Here is an 18,163-nt window from a genome sequence, read left to right as displayed (position 1 = left end):
CTGAGGCTGACTAATGAATAGAAACTTATTTTTCCTAGCATGATAGCAGAGATTCTGTATAGGTTATCTCAAAAGATATTTAAATTAGTCACTCTTCCTCTTATATTTATTAAAAACTAGCATTATCTCTTAAACTATTTAAAAGTTATACAGAATGTTGATTACTATCAGTTTGCTGAGCTGTTATTCTGAGACAACAATCTTTAGAAAGATAGAAATTTGCCTTTGTCTCATATATGCTTTATTTTGTATTTTAATGATGATTAACCATGTTATAATACTGGATTTTTATCATTCAAGATACCTGAATCAGGTTGGGTTATGTTATAGCTGTTTTTTGATCAAATATAATTTGATTTCTTTCCTTCCTTCTTCTCATCCATTTTAGAATTTGATTTTTTGGCCATGTTAACAGAAATAGAATTTGTTTTATATGGTTGACCTTTGAACAATGTAGGCATTGGGGTGCCGACACCCTCACTCTCCCATGCAGTAGAAAATTCATGTGTAACTTTTGACTCCCCAAAATCTTAACTACTAACAGTCTACTGTTGAACAGAAGCTTTACTTATCACATCAACAGTCATTAACACATATATGTATGTGTGCTGTATGCATTATATACTATATTCTTACAATAAAGTAAGCTAGAGAAAAGAAAATGCTATTAAGAAAAATCATGAGGAGGAGAAAATACATTTACTATTCCTTAAGTGGAAGTGGATTGTTATAAAGGTCTTCATCCTCATCTTCATCTTGAGTAGGCTGAGGAGGAGGAAGAGAAATGGTGGGCGGGGGGTGGGGGGGGTGGTTGGTCTTTCTGTCCTGAGGTATCAGAGGACTTGTGCAGTTCAAACCTGTGTTGTTTAAGGGCCCACTGTGTTTGAGAGCACTTAAGTGCATTTGCTTAAATGGCAGGATCTAATTTGCTGTTAATGTTCTTCCTGGGTTGGAGAAGTCCTTTGCTCATTGATCATAACAGCATTCTCTTTGGAATGTTTTTATTGCTGTTGTAAGGCAAGTTCCCATTGTCATTTGGTATTTGTTTTCTGTCTGTCTGCCTGCCTATCTATCTATCTATGAGACAGAGTCTCGCTCAGTCCCCCAGGCTGGAGTGCAGTGACATGATCTTGGTTCACTGCAACCTGCGCCTCCCAGGTTCAAGCAATTCTCGTGCCTCAGTCTCCTGAGTAGCTGAGATTATAGGATTGTGCCACCACGCCTGGCTAATTTTATATTTTTAGTTCTCTACTAAAAATGGGGTTTCACCATGTTTGCCAGGCTGATCTCAAACTCCTGGCCTCAAGTAATCTGCCTGCCTCAGCATCCCAAAGTGCTGGGATTATAGGCTTGAGCCACCATGCCTGGCCTGGTATTTGTTATCTAGCAATGCAAGCCAAATAGAAAGGTTTAGGAACATTTGCCTAAAAACTTGTCTGCTATACTTTTCCCTTGAATATGCCTCGTAACCTCTTAATGTTGAAGGTACTGTGCCACAGGAAGAATTTCCAATAAAGACTAGTCTTATTTCTGTTCCTGAGTGTTATGAGGTTTTACAGACCTTATTTAAGGAAAGCTCGTTTTGGAGAATTCACAAGAAGTGCTATATTGTTAAGTTTTCTAGCATTTAAAAGAATATTTACTAGATTGCTAGATTTAAAGCAATTAGATTGCAATCCCTTTGGCTTTAATAAGATCAGTGATGTTTAGATTATTTATGACTTGCTCACACCACAGAAGTAAACTAGAAACTACAATGACACTTGCATTTTTCAATATGAGAATTTACTTGCGCCCAGTATTTTAGCTGCACAAATGATAGTAAATAATCTCCTTATTGTCCTATTTCTGTTTTTATACCACTGCTGACCTCTTAAATTGCATTTCCAAATACCTGATGGGCAATTTGATGCCCTGTACTTCAGCTCATTATGCCCTAAAATAATACCAAGTCATTTTCTTTCCTCTTTTTTTTTTTCTGTTTCCTGTTTCTTGTAATGGGGACTTGAAGCCCCTGAGTAATGTTTTTCATCTCTCATTGTGCCCTAGTCCAATCACTGGCCACATCCTATGATCCGTCTTTAAACATTACCTTTTTCTTTCTTCCCACTGCTTTAGTTCACCATCTGTAGCTGTATTATTTTAATACTATCTTGATACCTTTACCTTCAGTACCAATTTAGGTAACATGACAGCTAGATTAGCTTTCTTAAAGGCAATCATCTTAGCACCTTGCTCTGCAGTTCTCAATGGCTCACCACTGACAGGGAAGTAAATTTACAGTCAGTAGCCTGGCATTTGCAGTCCTCAAAGAATATATCAGGGTAAATATTCCTAATATGGATCTTGATTTGCACCCTTCCCTGCCTCTGATATCTATCATTCTGTTCTCTATGCCAGTGAGATCAAATTTTGTAGCTCTTATGAGTGAAAACATTCAATATTTGTCTTTCTGTGTCTGTGTTATTTCACTTAATGTAATAATCTCCAGTTCCTTCCATGTTGCTGCAAGTGACATAGTTTCATTCTTTTTTATGGCCAAATAGTATTCTATTGTATGCATATATTATTGCACATTTTCTTTATCCATTCCTTGTTTGTGGACATTTAGGTGGATTGCATGTCTTTGCTGTTGTGAATAGTGCTGCAGTAAACATGCAAATTTGCAGGTATCTCTTTGATGTACTGATTTATTTATTTATTTATTTTTAAGCCGGGGTTTCACCATGTTGGTCAGGCTGGTCTTGAACTCCCAACCTCAGGTGATCCACCCGCCATGGCCTCCAAAGTGTTTGGATTACAGGCGTGAGCCACCACGCCTGGTCTGATGTACTGATTTCTTTTCCTTTGGTTAGATACCCAGTAGTGGGATTGCTGGATTATATGGTAGTTCTATTAATATTTTAGTTTTTTGAGTAATCTCCATACTATTTTCCATAATTGTTATACTAATTTACATTCCCAAGAACAGTGTATGAGTTCCCTTTTCTTTACATCCTCACCAGCATCTATTATTATAATTTTTTTTTTTCAGTAATAGCCATTCTAACTGGGATAGGATGATATCTCATTATGGTTTTGATTTGCATGTCCTTGATGATCGGTGATATTGAGCATTTTTTCATATACTCATGAGCTGCTTGTCATCTTTTGGGAATTGTCTATTCATGTTCTTTGCCTACCTTTTTTTTTTTGGAGATAGAGTCTCGCTCTGTCACCCAGGCTGGAGTGCAGTGACGTGATCTCAGCTCACTGCAACCTCCATCTCCTGGGTTCAAGTGATTCTCCTGCCTCAGCTTCCTGAGTAGCTGGGACTACAGATGCATGCCACTACATCTGGCTAATTTTTGTATTTTTAGTAGAGACAGAGTTTTACCATGTTGGCCAGGATGTTCTCGATCTCCTGACCTAGTGATCCACCTGCCTCAGCCTCCCAAAGTGCTGGGATTACAGGTGTGAGCCATCATGCCCAGCCTTTTTGCCAACTTTTTAATGGGATTTTTTTTTTTGAGTTGTTTGAGTTCCTTATGTTTTCAGGATATCAGTCCTTGTTAAATAAATAGATTATAGGTATTTTCTCCCATTCAACATGTTGTCTCTTCACTCTCTTATTTCCTTTGCTGTGTAGAAGCTTTTAAGTTTAATGTAGTTACATTTATCTATTTTTGTGTTAGTTGTCTGTGCTTTTGAGGTCTTAACCATAAAATCTTTGTTTAGACCAATGTCATGAAGTGTTTTTCCAGTATTTTCTTCTAGTGGTTTTTACAGTTTTGGCTCTTATGTTTAAGTCTTTAATCCATTTTGAGTTGATTTTTTATATGGTGAGAGATTGGAGCCCATTTTCATTCTTCTGCATATGGACATTCAATTTTCCCAGCACCATTTATTGAAGAGTGTATCCTTTCCTCAGTGTATGTTCTTGACACCATTGTTGACAATCAGTTGGCTGTAAATACGTGGATGTATTTCTGGGTTCTCTCTTCTGTTCTGTTTGTTTATGTGTCTGCTTTCATACCAATACAATGCTGTTTTGTTTACTATAGCCTTGTAATATATTTTGAAATCAGGTAGTATGATGCCTCCATCTTTGTTCATTTTGCTCAGGATTGCTTTGGCTATTCTGGTGGTTTTTTGGTTCCATATGAATTTTAGGATTTTTTTTTTCTATTTCTGTGAAAAATAATAGTGGTGTTTTGATAAGGAGTACACTGATTCTGTATATTGCTTTGGTCTATATGTTCATTCTGATTGATACTAACTAATTCTTCTGATACATGAACATAATGTATCTTTCCATTTGTTTGTGTCCTCTTTCACCACTGTTCTGTAGTTTTACTTGTAGAGATCTTTCATCTCTTTGGTTAGATTTATCCGTAGCTTTCTTTCTTTTCTTTTCTTTTCTCCTCCCTCCCTCCCTCTCTCCCTCTCTCTCTCTCTTTCTCTCTTTCTCTCTGTCTTTGTTTCTCTTTCTTTCTCCTTTCTTTCTTTCTTTCTTTCTTTTCTTTTTTCATAGCTATGATTAATGGGATTATCTTCTTGATTTGTTTTCCAGCTATTATATTACTGGCATATAGAAACACTGCTGATTTTTGTATATTGATCTTGCATCTCACAATTTTACTGAATTTGCTTATTAACTCTAAGTTATTTGATAGAGTCTTTCAGTTTTTCTAAATACAAACTAATATAATTTGTTGAAAGAGACAGTGTATTTTCTCTTTTCCAACTTGGATGCTTTTTATTTCTTTCTCTTGTCAAACTTTTTAATTTTTTTTTTTTTAAGACAGTGTCACGCTCTGTTGCCCAGAGTGGAGTGCAGTGGTGCAATCTCAGCTCACTGCAACCTCTTCCCCCCGGGTTTAAGTGATTCTCTTGCCTCAGCCTGCTGAGTAGCTGGGATTATAGATGTGTGCCACCACACCTGGCTGATTTTTTTATTTTCAGTGAAGATGGGGTTTCACCATGTTGGTCAGCCTGGTCTCGAACTCCTGACTTTGTGATCCTCCTACCTCAGTCTCCCAAAGTGCTTGGATTCCAGGCGTGAGCCACTGTGCCCCACTAAAAGCCAGTCGTTTTACCCTTTCAGCCAGTTGCTCTGGTTAGGACTTCCAGTACTATGTTAAATAGAAGTAGTGAAAGTGTTATCCTTGTCTTGTTCCAGTTCTTAGAGAAAAGACTTAACTTTTCCCAGTGCAATATGTTGTTAGCTGTTGGTTTGTCATATATGGCCTTTTATTATTTTGAGATATATTCCTTCTATGTCTAGTTTGTTGAGAGTTTGTATCATGAAGGAATGTTGAACTTTATCAAATGCTTTTTTGTGTTATTGAGATGATCATACAGTTTTTGTTTTTCATTCTGTTGATATGATGTATCAGATTTACTAATTTGTATATGTTAAACCATCCCTGACTCCTTGGTATAAATTCCACTTCATTATGTTTTATTATATTTTTGATGTGCTGTCAAATTCATTTGACTAGTGTTTTCTTGAGCATTTTTCCATTTATGTTTATCAGTGATACTGGTTTGTAGTTCTTGCGCATTTTTCCTTTTTTTTTTTTTTTGGTTGTTGTTTTTCTATACTTACTTGGTTTTGGTATCAAGGTAATGCTGGCCTTGTAGAATGAGTTAGGGAGAATTCCTTTCAATTTTTTGGAATAATTTGAGGAGAATTGTGATTTACTCTTCTTTTTACGTTTGGTAAAATTTGACAGTGAATCCATCTAGTTCTTTTTTGTTGTTGTTGTGAGACTTTTTATTACTGATTCAATCTTGCTACTGGTTATTGATCTGTTCATGTTTTCTGTTTCTTCCTGATTCAATCTTGATAGGTTGTATGTTTCCAAGAATTTACCCATTTTCTCTAGGTTTTCCAGTTTGTTAATTTGTAGTTGCTCATAATAGTTTCTGATGATCCTTTGTATTTCTTTGGTATCAGTTGTATTTTCTCCTGTTTCATTGCTGATTTTGTTTATTTAGGTCTTCTCTTTTCTTGGTTATTCTAGCTAGTGGCTTATCAATTTTGTTTTATCTTTTCAAAAATCAACTTTTTGTTTCATTGATCCTTTGCATTTTTAAAGTCTATTTCATGTAGTTCTGCTCTGACAGTTATTATTTCTTTTCTTCTGCTAATTTTGCATTTGGTTTGTTCTTGCTTTTCTGGTTCCTTGAGGTATATCATTAGATTGTTTATTTGAAATCTTTCAACTTTTTTGAAGTAGGCATTTATTGATATAAACTTCCCTCTTAGATACTACTTTTGCAATATTCCGCAGGTTTTGATGTGTTGCATTTCCATTTTCATTTGTTTCAAGAAATTTTTTTATTTCCATCTTAATTTCTTCTTTGACCTGATGGTGATTCAGGAGTATATTGTTTAATTTCCATGTATTCACAGGACTTTGAAAGTTCTTCTTGGTATTGATTTATTTTACTGGGGTCTGAGAATATACTTGAGAGGATTTCAGTGTTTAGAAATATGTTAAGACGTGTTTTTTAGCCTAATATATGTCTGTCATGGATAATGTTACATGTGCTAATGAAAAAAATGTGTATTCTGCAATTGCTAGATAAAATGTTTTATAAATGTCTGCTAGGTCCATTGGTCTGAAGTCCAGTTTAAATCCAGTGTTTGTTGATTTTCTCTCTGGATGATCTGTCTAATGCTTAGAGTGGGATTTTGAACTCCCCACTATTATCGTATTGGAGTCTATCTCTCTTTTTAGATCAAATAATAATTTGCTTTATGAATCTGGGTCCTCCACTGTTGGATGCATATATATTTAGATTTGTTATATCCACTTGTAGATTGATTCTTTTGTCATTACATATTCACCTTCGTTGTCTTTTTTGTTGTTGTTACTGCAGTTACTGACTTAAAGTTTGTTTTGTATACCAGTATAGCTACTCCTGCTTGCTTTTCATTTCTGTTTGTGTGGAATGTCTTTTTTCAAGTCTTTACTTTGAGTTTACATGTGTCTTTACAGGTAAATTGCATTTCTTATAAGCCACATATAGCTGGATTGTAATGTTTTACCCTTTCAGCCAATCTATATCTTTTAAGTGGAGAATTTAATCAATATACAGTCAAGGTAATAATTGATATGCAAGGTTTTGTTCCTGTCATATTGTTATCTAGGCTGTTTGTGTGTTCTTTGTTCCTTTTTCTTTTATTGTCATTGTGGTTTGGTGGTTTTCTGTAGTGTTTCTGTAGAACATTTGAGTTCTTTTTCTTCCTTATTTGGTGATTACCAGTGAGTTGTACATTACTGTGTGTCTTCACTGTCATCTGTTTACTCCAGGTTTTGGACTCCCTTTACTGTTTCTTGTACAGCCAGTCTAGTGCTAATGAATTTCCTTAGCTTTTACTTGTCTGGGAAATTATTTTTGCTTTATTTTTGAAGGATAATTCTGCTGGATTGAATATTTTTGACTGTCAGTTTTGTTTTTTTTCTTTCAGCGCTTTGAATATATCACCCCATTCTCTCCTGGCCTATTACGTTTCTGCTGAAAAATCCGGTATTTGATGGGTGTCCTTTATAGGTGACTAGATGCTTTTGTCTTGCTGTTTTTGGAATTCTGTCTTTTGTCTTTGACTTTAGACAGTTTGATTCTAATATGCCATGAAGACCTTTTTTGCATTCTATCTATTTGGGCATCTCAGAGTCTCCTGTATCTGGATATCTAAATTGTTTTTGCTAGACTTGGGAAGTTTTTAATTATTATTTTCTTAAACACATTTTGTAACCCTTTCATTCTCTCTTCACCTTCGGCCCAATAATTCAAAAATTTGATTGCTTTATATATGTGATAAAGGTTTTGCTCATTCCTTTTTCTTTATTTTTGCCTGACTAGATTATTTCAAAAGACCTGTCATCACATCCTAAGATTCTTTTGTTACTTGATCTAGTTTATTGTTGAAGCTTTGAATGTATTTTGTATATTATTCAATGACTTCTTCAGTTCTAGAATTTCTGTTTGGTTCTTTTTCAGGATATCTATCACTTTGGTTAATTTCTCATTCATATTCTGAATTTTTTTTTGGTATTTTTTTTTATAATTCTGTTATACCTCACTGAGGTTCTTTAGAATCAGTCATTTGAATTCTTTTTCTAGTATTTCATAAATTTATTTTTGATTGGGATCTGTTGCCAGAGAATTATTGTGTTCCTTTGAAAGTGTCATATTTCCTTGCTTTTTCATGTTTCCTGTGTCCTAATGTTGATATTGCACATCTGGTGTAGCAGTCATTTCTTTCAGATTTTGTTTCTTCGTTTGTTTTTAGAGACAGAGTCTCACCCTGTTGCCCAGGCTGGAGTGCAGTGGCGCAGTCACGGCTCACTGCAACTTCCACCTCCCAGGTTCAAGCAATTCTTCTGCCTCAGCCTCTCGAGTAGCTGGGATTACAGGCACGCTCCTCTATACCCAGCTAATTTTTGTATTTTTAGTAGAGACAGGGTTTCACCATGTTGGCCAGGCTGGTCTCGAACTCTTGACCTCAGGTGATCTGCCTGCCTTGGCCTCCCAAAGTACTCGGATTACAGGCATGAGCCACCATGCCTGTCCCTCTTTCAGTTTTTTCAATTTTCTTTCATATTGGAGAACTTTTCCTGTAGATGTATCTGTAATGTTGGTGGGGTAGGACACTTTGGTTTTGATCCTGGGTGTGTGCAGTAGTGTAGTCTCTCTATGATTTCTTCAGCTGTAAACAGCGTCAATGATGACTGTGACTTCCTCAGTGTTTTAGGGTACAATTATTGGTGGAAGTTGCAGTGAAGTTTTGCTGGATACTGAGACCCCCAGATAGGTTAGTCTTTGGGTCCCAGTGGTGGGAACAGTGGGCTGAGCATATCTGTCCTTGGGCCCCAGGATGGCATATGCTGGCACCAGGATTAGTGCATCAAGGCAAGCTGATTCTTGGGCCTTTTGGTGGCCTAGTTGGATCCCAGTAGTGGCAGCAGTGGGTGAGTTCTTGGGTCCTTGGGCAGGTGATATGGCATGGGTGATGACAGTGGCAGTAGCGGGATGACCTCTAGGTCCCAGGTGGTACATGCTTATGTTGATGGAGGCTGTTATGGTCTGTGCAGGCCAGTCTCTAAGCCTGCAGATGGCATGTGCAAGGAGGTGCTAGCTGTGGTGGTAGCAGCCAGGTTGGTATGTCCAACCTCAGGCCCCTGGGAGGAATGTTCAGGTGCCAGTGTGTTGGTCTAGGCTGAGCAATCGCCTGGCCCTCAAACTGTGCTGTGGCATAGGCAGAGGGAAGTGAGGCCAGCCATGGTAGGCATGGTAGGCAGGGGTGATCCCCAGGCTACCAGTGGAATGCTCAGGTGGAGGGAGACAGGAGTTGTGGTGATACCCTGCCACTGGGCAGAATGGTACTGCCTTCAGTGGCAGGCAGCCTAGCCCAGTAGATGGGGAAGGAGTGTACCACCTATTCTTCAGCCCTGCTACCTTGCTCTTGCCTCAGCCCATGGTGCATTAGCTGGCAGTTCCTTGCACCTAAACACCTGGGGCAGCAGCCATGCTTCTCTTGCACTTCTGTCCTGATGCTGCTGGGTTCTAGTACAGTGTGCAGTTTGTTGGGGTAGGGCTCTAACATTTTATGTTAGAGTAAATGTAGCTGGAGGCCACACAATAAATGTGCTAAGCAGCACATTTACTAAAGCTGTTTAGGTCTCAGGGAGCTTGTGAAACCCAGTGCAAGCTCCCTCCCTGGAGCAGTGCCATCACAGAATCTTTCAGCAGCTCTCTATGTTAGTTTCAGGGCCTGCAAGGGTCGAAGGGTTCTTCTGTGACTAGGACTGCAGGAGTCCCTGGTGGGAATGTGGACTGCTAAGATTCTCTAATCTGAGTCTCTCTCAGCATCCCAGCCCCATAGGCTGCCTCCACTCCCTTTAAGTATTTCTTGTCACTTTACTATTGAATTTCAGTGTTCTCTCTTGGATGATCTATTCAGAATGTGATTACTCACTATCTTGGTTCTTAGTGGAGGAGACGAGTATGAAATGCCTATAGTCAGCTATCTTCTTTCTATATTTCATATACTTACTATTTTAGTGTATATTTATTTACTCTGGAATGTACCGTAAAGATTCCAGTATTAATATTATTTGGCCGATTATTTTAATGATTATATAGTATTGTATTGAATAGTATTATATATTGATTTTCCTTTACCAGTCTTTTACAATTGGGCATTTAGATTGTTTCCAATATTTTGCTAATTTAAGTAGTGCTATGATGACTATCCTGGCATCTACATCTTTATATATATGAAATTACTTTCTCAGGTAAATTCCTAAACATCTGAGTTGAAAGAGCTGCAAACTTCAAGCCCCCCCACCCCCCGCCGCCTTTTTTTTTCAGACAAGGTCTTATTCTTTTGCCCAGGCTAGAATGAAGTGGCGTGACCACCTTACTGCAGCCTTGAACTCCTGGGCTCAATGATCCTCTCACCTCAGACTTTCAAAGTGCTGGGATTACTGGCGTGAGCCACGGCACCTTAAAATGATGCCTGGCCTATTTTACAACTTTTAAGGCACATTGAGAAGGTGCCTTGCAGAAAGGTTCTTTAAATATAATTTCCACCAGTGGCATCTGACAACAAATACTATCAGTTGTTTTCCTTGAAGCAGTAGAATCACATTGTTTATTTTTGGGAAAATACCGTTAAATATCTGAGTCTGAATAATCAGTTTGTTTACCAGTAGTTCTTATAAATGGCCCTTCTTTGTTTTTGTTCATTTTTAAAAAACTTATTTTAGGTTCAGGGGTACGTGTGCAGATTGTTTTATAGGTAAACTTGTGTCACGAGGGTTTGTTGTACAGATTATTTAATCACCCAGGTACTAAGCCTGGTACCCAATAGTTATTTCTTCTGCTCCTCTCCCTCCTCCCAACCTCCTCCCTCAAGTAGGCCCCAGTGTCTGTTCTTCATTTCTTTGTGTTCAGGAGTTCTCATCATTTAGCTCCCACTTATAAGTGAGAATATGCAGTATTTGGTTTTCTGTTTCCATGTTAGTTTGCTAAGGATAATGGCCTCCAGCTCCATTCACATTTCTGCAAAAGATATGATCTTGTTCTTTTTTATGACTGCATAGTATTCCATGGTGTGTATGTACCACATTTTCTTTATTCTGTCTGTCATTCATGGGCATTTGGGTTGATTCCATGTCTTTCCTATTGTGAATAGTGCTGTAATGAACAGTTGTGTGCATGTTTATTTATGGCAGCATGATTTATATTGCTCTGGAAATATACCCAGTAATGAGATGGCTGGGTCGAATGGTTGTTCTGTTTTTAGCTCTTTGAGGAATCACCATACTGCTTTCCACAGTGATTGAACTAATTTACAGTCTCACCAACAGTGTATAAACTTTTTTCTGCAAGCTTGCCAGCCTCTGTTATTTTTTGACTTTTTATTAATATCCATTCTAACTGGCATGAGATGGTATCTCATTGTGGTTTTGATTTGCATTTCTCTAATGATCAGTGATACTGAGCTTTTTCCACATGCTGGTTGGCCACATTTATGTCTTCTTTTTTGTTGTTGTTGTTTATTTTAAGTTCTGAGGTATATGTGCAGGATGTGCAGATTGTTACATAGGTAAATGTGCCAATGGCCTTTCATGAAAAAAGCCCAGTTCCATTTGCAAATCATACAGTTGTCTAAGTGTTTCTTCACAGGGCAACCATCCCACTTTATAGCAGTAGTCTTTTTGAGAATTTCCCATCTTGTCACACAAAACATAATAAAAATATATACCCAAGGGTCAAAATTTAATTAATAATTTTTCTACTTCATGAATGATAGTCTTAAATATTCTTAAATATCTTCATCATGCCCCTTCCCCTGTCGTGGTGGTGAAGAACATAATAATTGCTAGTACAGTTTGGAGCCACTGCCTTAATTAATGCAAGATACTAGCAGTTTTATCCAACATTGCTTTTATAGCATCAGAGCAAATATCAAAACTGAAAAAAGCCAGTAACTTTTTATTAGTTTTATGATGAAACAAATTGAGACCTCATGGAGACCTGAAAGGGTGTCAGAATTCTCCACAGGTCCCAACACTCTGATGATACTGTTCTAAACAGTCCCCATCTGTGCAGCCTTTCTGTCACTCCCTGGTTGACCAATTGAATATGCTTCTTAGTTTTTAGGTGTGTGTTGAGAGTGGTTTCAGAAAGTTTACTTTTGCTCATACTAAAATGAGAGCATCTTGTGGAGTTAGAGTCATGCTGCTTTTTCATCATTTGTTTTCCATACCAGGTTCATCGTTGGGTCAATTATGAATCCATGCTGAAAGAATGCCTGGTTGGCAGAATGGCAGTTAAACCTACTGTTCTGAAAGGTAAGCAGTGCAGGTGCTAAACCGGCATAGATGTGTGGTGCATATGTGTTTTTTATTTAACTTGGATTTAAACAACTAGATCTATACAAATCACTATAGTTTTGTCTTTTTCATTGGCCTCCTACTCTAACCACTCCAGAGGTTTTCCTTCATTTCTTCTCTAGAATCGTGTAGTGACTTTCCCTTAAAAGTACAGCTGTTTTTTAGAGAAAGTTCAGTGTGAGGAGTACAGCACCTGGGGTTGATATTTAGATTAGTTTTTTTATAATTTAATTTTTTAAATAATACAATCAAATGATTCAAAAATAAAAAAAATATAAAAAGTTATACAGTGAAATTTTTCTTCCCAGCCTTGTCTCCCATTTGCCATGAACCTTCTGACTCTGCTCCCTCTCTACAGATAACCCCTATTTAAGTTTTTTCTAAAGTGTAACCCATTTTTCCCCCCTAGCTATGAGATGGGACTCTAATCTGAGTGATGTTTGAGGTCATCTCTTTAATTAATAAGCTTCTTTCAGAAGATTACCTTTTGAAAGTTTTAGACATGAAATTGTAGTAACAGGAATACTTTGCATAACCCTTTTCTATGAAGAAATGATAGCTGTTTCTTTTGAGTAACTCCTTACCTTCTTACCAAAATTAGGAATTAATTTCAGCCAGAGTCTTTCACTACTTCATTTAGCGAGTTTTGTAATTCAAGGCTTTATTGACACAGACTTCGATTGGCAGTATGGAAATAGTACAGTCTGAACCCTAGCTCCATGGTCTATTGGCTGTACAATTGCTGGACCAATTTCTACCTGTGAGCCTCAATTTCCCAATCTGTACAGTGCATGTAAAGGTTAATAAATAAAGATTATTTCTTTTTATTCCTGTTGCTGGAAATCAAGTAAAATATACCTCTGCACTTACAATGCTGAAGCTATTTTTGACTCCTTTATGTGTCCCTGAAATTATCAGGCATAACCAGCATGTATTATAAGACATGTGTCTTACCATGTGAGATGTTCTGTTTCTGTGAAAAATAAAGTTATGATTATTTATTATTAGAACTAGGTGCAGTGGCACATGCCTGTAATTCCAGCACTTTGAAAGGCTGAGGTGGGAGGATCACTTTAGGCCAAGAGTTCAAGACCAGGCTGGGAAACATAGTGAGAACCTGTCTACATAAAAACATTTTTGAAAATTAGCTGGGAGTGGTGCATGTAGTCTCAGGCCCTCATGAGGCTGAGACAAGTGGATCACTTGAGTGAGGAGTTCAAGGCTGCATTGAGCTATGATCACACCACTGCACTTAAGCCTGGGTGACAGAGCAAGACCCATTCTCTAAACAAACAAACAAACAAAAAATAATAATAATAATACACGTATATATAGTTATTATTATTGACAGGACATGTGAGTGGTGTTGTGAATCATTTTGTGCTTCACAACCCGACTGATATATAAAACCTTTTGGGATCATGAGCGTTTTTTGCTAGGGTGAGGCTAGCAGCAGATAGTAATATGAGACAACTTACAAGACATTAGGAAGCAAAGATGAGAATTTTATGAAGCAGAAAATGTTGGTTGTGAGTAATGGGACTTTTGTACCAGTAGAGATTTAAGATACACACACACACACACACACACACACACACACATATTGAAAGACCAAATAGACAGTGGATTGGGGTCAAGTAATAAGTAAGATATTGAAAGATACAGTCAGAACTCCAGGGTTACTAGAACAAGGTGACCACATAAAAGGGACAAGCAGCTAAAGAGAAAGATTTAATGTGTCAGAAATAAGAAATATTTATAATAATTAAAATGAAGTGTTATTTTCACAGAATCTTATATACCCTTCACCTGTAGGCAAGGACTGATCATTAGTCTCTGCTGGCTTAAGACTTACCAATAAAGACCATTAACTAGGATAACCACATAACTGTCCAAACTAAGACAATTTTAAGAATGAAAGGGGGCTCTATTAGTAATTATTTTGGAACAATAGTGGTAAACTTTGACTCTCTGGCACACCAGGGCGTGTGTTCACCCTACAATTAGAACTCCTAGATTAACTGGGAACAGAGGATGAAAACAAAGGATGAAGTGGAAATCAAGGCTGAAAAGAGATTGTTCCTAACATGAGGGTTTGGGGAAATGGTGGATATTCTGAAGAGGAATTTTACACATGGGCTCTGGGAAGTTAGTTTTCAGTTCATCTGATGGTTTCTAGTCTGGCAGTGGTAAAACACATGGGTATCTAGGAAGAAGCCAGAAAAGCTAACAGACTCGGAATATAAAACATAATACAGTTGTATCATTATCAAGCAAATAATGAGTTGTATTTATCATAATCCTTTGTTTAAAAAGTATTATGGTAGGCCAGGTGCAGTGGCTCATACCTGTAATCACAGCATTTTGGGAAGCCAAGGTGGGTGGATTACCTGAGGTCAGGACTTCAAGACTAGCCTGGCCAACATGGTGAAACCCCATCTCTACTAAAAATACAAAAAAAATTAGCCGGGCGTGGTGGCAGGAGCCTGTAATCCCAACTACCCAGCAGGCTGAGGCACGAGAATTGCTTTAACCCGGCAGAGATTTCAATGAGCCGAGATGGTGCCACTTCACTCCAGCCTGAGTGACAGAGCAAGACTCTATCTCAATTTAAAAAAATAACAAAATAAAAAAAAATATCGTGGTTTGTATTATGCTTTAAAAAGATGTATTAATAATGAATGAAAGGAGAAATTTTACTTGAAAAGGTAAACTTCAGTTATTGATAATTTACATCTGTGGACTACTTCATTATCTGGTAAAGATGAAAAATGAGTGCTCATTCTTTGTCCTTATTCTTTGGCTATTACTGTTGCTATTTGTCACATGTGACTATTGAGCACTAGAAATCTGCCTAGTTCAAATTCAGATATGCTGTAGATAAAGGGCACAGTGTATTTCAAGAGAAAAAAATAATGTAAAATATCTCATAATCTTTACTTGATTACATGTTAAAATGATAATCTGGATATATTGAGTTAAATAAAAATATATTATTAAATGTAACCTGTCTTTTTTTTTTTGACTTCGTTAATCTAGTTTTTAGGAAATTTAAAATTGTACTTGAGGCTTGCATTATAATTTTTAAACAGTACTGTTTTAGACCATAAGTGTACTTTTAAAAAATTAGTATGCCATATTTTTAAGTGGTCATATTTTTCAGTGGTATAGTACAGTCTCAGGAACATTTCTTCATAATTTCTCATTGTTTTGTTATAGTTTCTAACACTTTGTATTTTTAGATTTCATGACCTCTCTGTCTGGCAATAAAGCACTTAGAGTCATACATTAATAGAATACTTACCTAAGAGGGATTTAGAGCAGTTTAAAAGTGAAGATACTGAGGCTTGTGTGTATTGTATCTTACTAAAGACTACATAGTTATTTAATTGATTGAAGAAACCATAGGTAAACCTTTTGTAAGGCAGAGAATTACCTCATTAATGTTACCTGCTTTTTCATTAATTCATTTTCTTTTAGTATATGCCAGTGGTTCTTAACTGGGGTTGATTTTGCTCTTCAGGGGGACATTTGGTAAGGTCTGGAGACATTTTGGTTGTTAGAATGAAAGTAAATGCTACTGGCATCCTAATTGATAGAGATCAAAGATGCTGCTAAATATCCTGCATTGCACAGGACAAACTCCCACAACAAAGAATTTTCTGGCCTAAAATGTTAATAGTATTGAAGCAGAGAAAGTATCTTATATGCATTAGTTTTTTATGCTTAAAAATGATGATATTAGTGGCACATACATGTCAAGCTGGTACACACATATTGGACAGCTCTGTGGTTCATCCTAGGCAAACTCTGGCATCTGTAGAGCTGAGGATGGAGATAAACACCAAGACTCATAGCAGGCTGAGACTTTACTTTCAAAGATTTCTTTTACTGTTACAGCACTGTGAGCACGGACAAGACAACTATTGAATGAGCTGGCTGTCAGTTGGAAGTTCAGCTTTTGTAAAGTCAAAGTTATTTCTTTTATGAGCCTCAGTTTCCTCATTGGTAAAATGAGGACAATTTAGGTAGAAAAAGCACAAGCTCAGAGACTAACTGGAAGAGGAGAAGGAAGACAGTTACTGGTGGAGAGAGGGAGGCTGGGAGTCATTCTGAGGTTGGACTTTACTGGACAGACAAGTTTGCTATCTCAGCCTGGCTGCCTTAATTTGCTCTTTCTGCTGTAGGGTCCGTTGTTGTGATTCTTGCCAGAAAGAGTTAAGGAAACATTAACTAAAAATAGGAAGTAAGAAGACCCTGGTTAGGGAGCCGATGCAGACCTAAGCAGGAAGTGTGTCTTGCTGTAGTGGTGTGACTGACTGATGTTTTGTTTGTGTTAGCATTTGTTTTGTTTTCATAGAAAGAAGAATTTTGAACGTGTGTATATTCATGTGCAAGTGATTCCAAATAAAAAAGGAATTGTAATCCCTCTGATGATAGGACAGGAATGGAAAATAATTGACACATTGGAGAATTGATTTAAAAAAAGACAAGTGAAGCCAACTTGGGGAGAAAATATAAACTTCTAAAAATACAGCATATGCTGTGATTAAATGAATAATGGAGGAAAAACTAATAAAGTAAATTAGTACTCTGGTATTTTTAAAGCTTTCCAATCCTTGGATTTTTCAGAATATGTGGGTTTGAACTACTAATTCTTCATTTTAATTCTTCATTTCACTTAACACTTACCATTTTAATTCTGCTAGTAAACTACTAGAAGTTTGAGAGATGTATAAAATTGAAACATGATTTGAAAGATGATTACAACTAAGGTAAAGAAAGTTTAAGTTTTACAAGATTTCAGAAATAGGTATATGACTTTTGAATCAAAAACAAGAATTAGGCCTTTCCAGGTGTGATGGCTTATGCCTGTGATCTCAGCACTTTGGGAGGCCAAGGCAGAAGGATTGCTTGAGCCCAGGAGTTTGAGACTAGCCTGGGCAATATAGTGAGATCCTGCCTCTACAAAAATTAAAAAAATATATTTAATTTAAAAAAAGAACCAGGCCTAAGTTGTGTTACAAAGAGTTCTGTTTGGCGATATGGAAGAATTTCTAGAGGAAAAGTGGTTATTAAACACATTATGCAGAACCAAGAAGTCTTCTGGCAAAGCTAAGCAGGCAAGGGAATATAGAACAGTAAATTTAGGACTTTGTGAATAAGATCCCTGGCAACAAGATTGAGGTCATATCTGATGGTGGCATAATACCAACCTTTTGGAATAAGAAAGGGAGATGAGGAATGTAGCTACAAGATAATTGTAAAACATTCAATTAATGCTCAGCATTTTTTTTTTCCTAGAATGCTTTTCTTCAGGGACTCCTGACAAATGCCTATACATTTTCAAAACAGCTAAAATACTACATCTATGGAGTCTTTTCACATTTCTTCCAGTTGAGACATTCTTCTTTTGTGCTTCAGTAACACCTTCTGCATACCTCTTTTAAAACACTTACCACACACTGTCTTAAAAAGAATGAAGGATATGAACAGACACTTCTCAAAAGAAGACATTTATGCAGCCAACAAACATGGAAAAAAGCTTATCATCACTGATCATTAGAGAAATGCAAATCAAAACCACAATGAGATGCTATCTCACGCCAGTTAGAATGGCAATCATTAAGAAGTCAGGAAACAACAGATGCTGGAGAGTATGTGGAGAACACTTTTACACTGTTGGTGGGGGTATAAATTAGTACAATCATATTAGAAGACAGTGTGGCTATTCCTCAAGGATCTAGAACCAGAAATACCATTTG

General features: G+C 37.0%; 1 protein-coding gene across 4 annotated transcripts in view; it reads left to right on the top strand.

The window, feature by feature from the left end:
* The window catches only part of LOC105728440 (cytochrome b5 reductase 4), a 122,935-nt gene that overhangs the window by 37,636 nt on the left and 67,136 nt on the right, over nucleotides 1-18,163 (top strand). For all 4 annotated transcript variants that reach the window (XR_001110023.3, XM_064360879.1, XM_012468816.2 and 1 more), the window contains exon 4: nucleotides 12,275-12,356. Coding sequence is in view for 3 of the 4 variants with exons in the window: in XM_064360879.1 (XP_064216949.1) it covers nucleotides 12,275-12,356 (82 nt within the window). In the remaining variant the exon portion in view is untranslated. The remainder of the gene's footprint in view (nucleotides 1-12,274; nucleotides 12,357-18,163) is intronic.

This window comes from Aotus nancymaae, unplaced genomic scaffold, assembly GCF_030222135.1.
Source record: "Aotus nancymaae isolate 86718 unplaced genomic scaffold, 86718_ANA_hifiasm-v0.15.2.pri h1tg000040l, whole genome shotgun sequence".
Classification (NCBI taxonomy): Eukaryota; Metazoa; Chordata; class Mammalia; order Primates; family Aotidae; genus Aotus; species Aotus nancymaae.
Note: the sequence above shows the minus strand (reverse complement) of the source record. Positions and strands in the feature narration are given on the sequence as shown.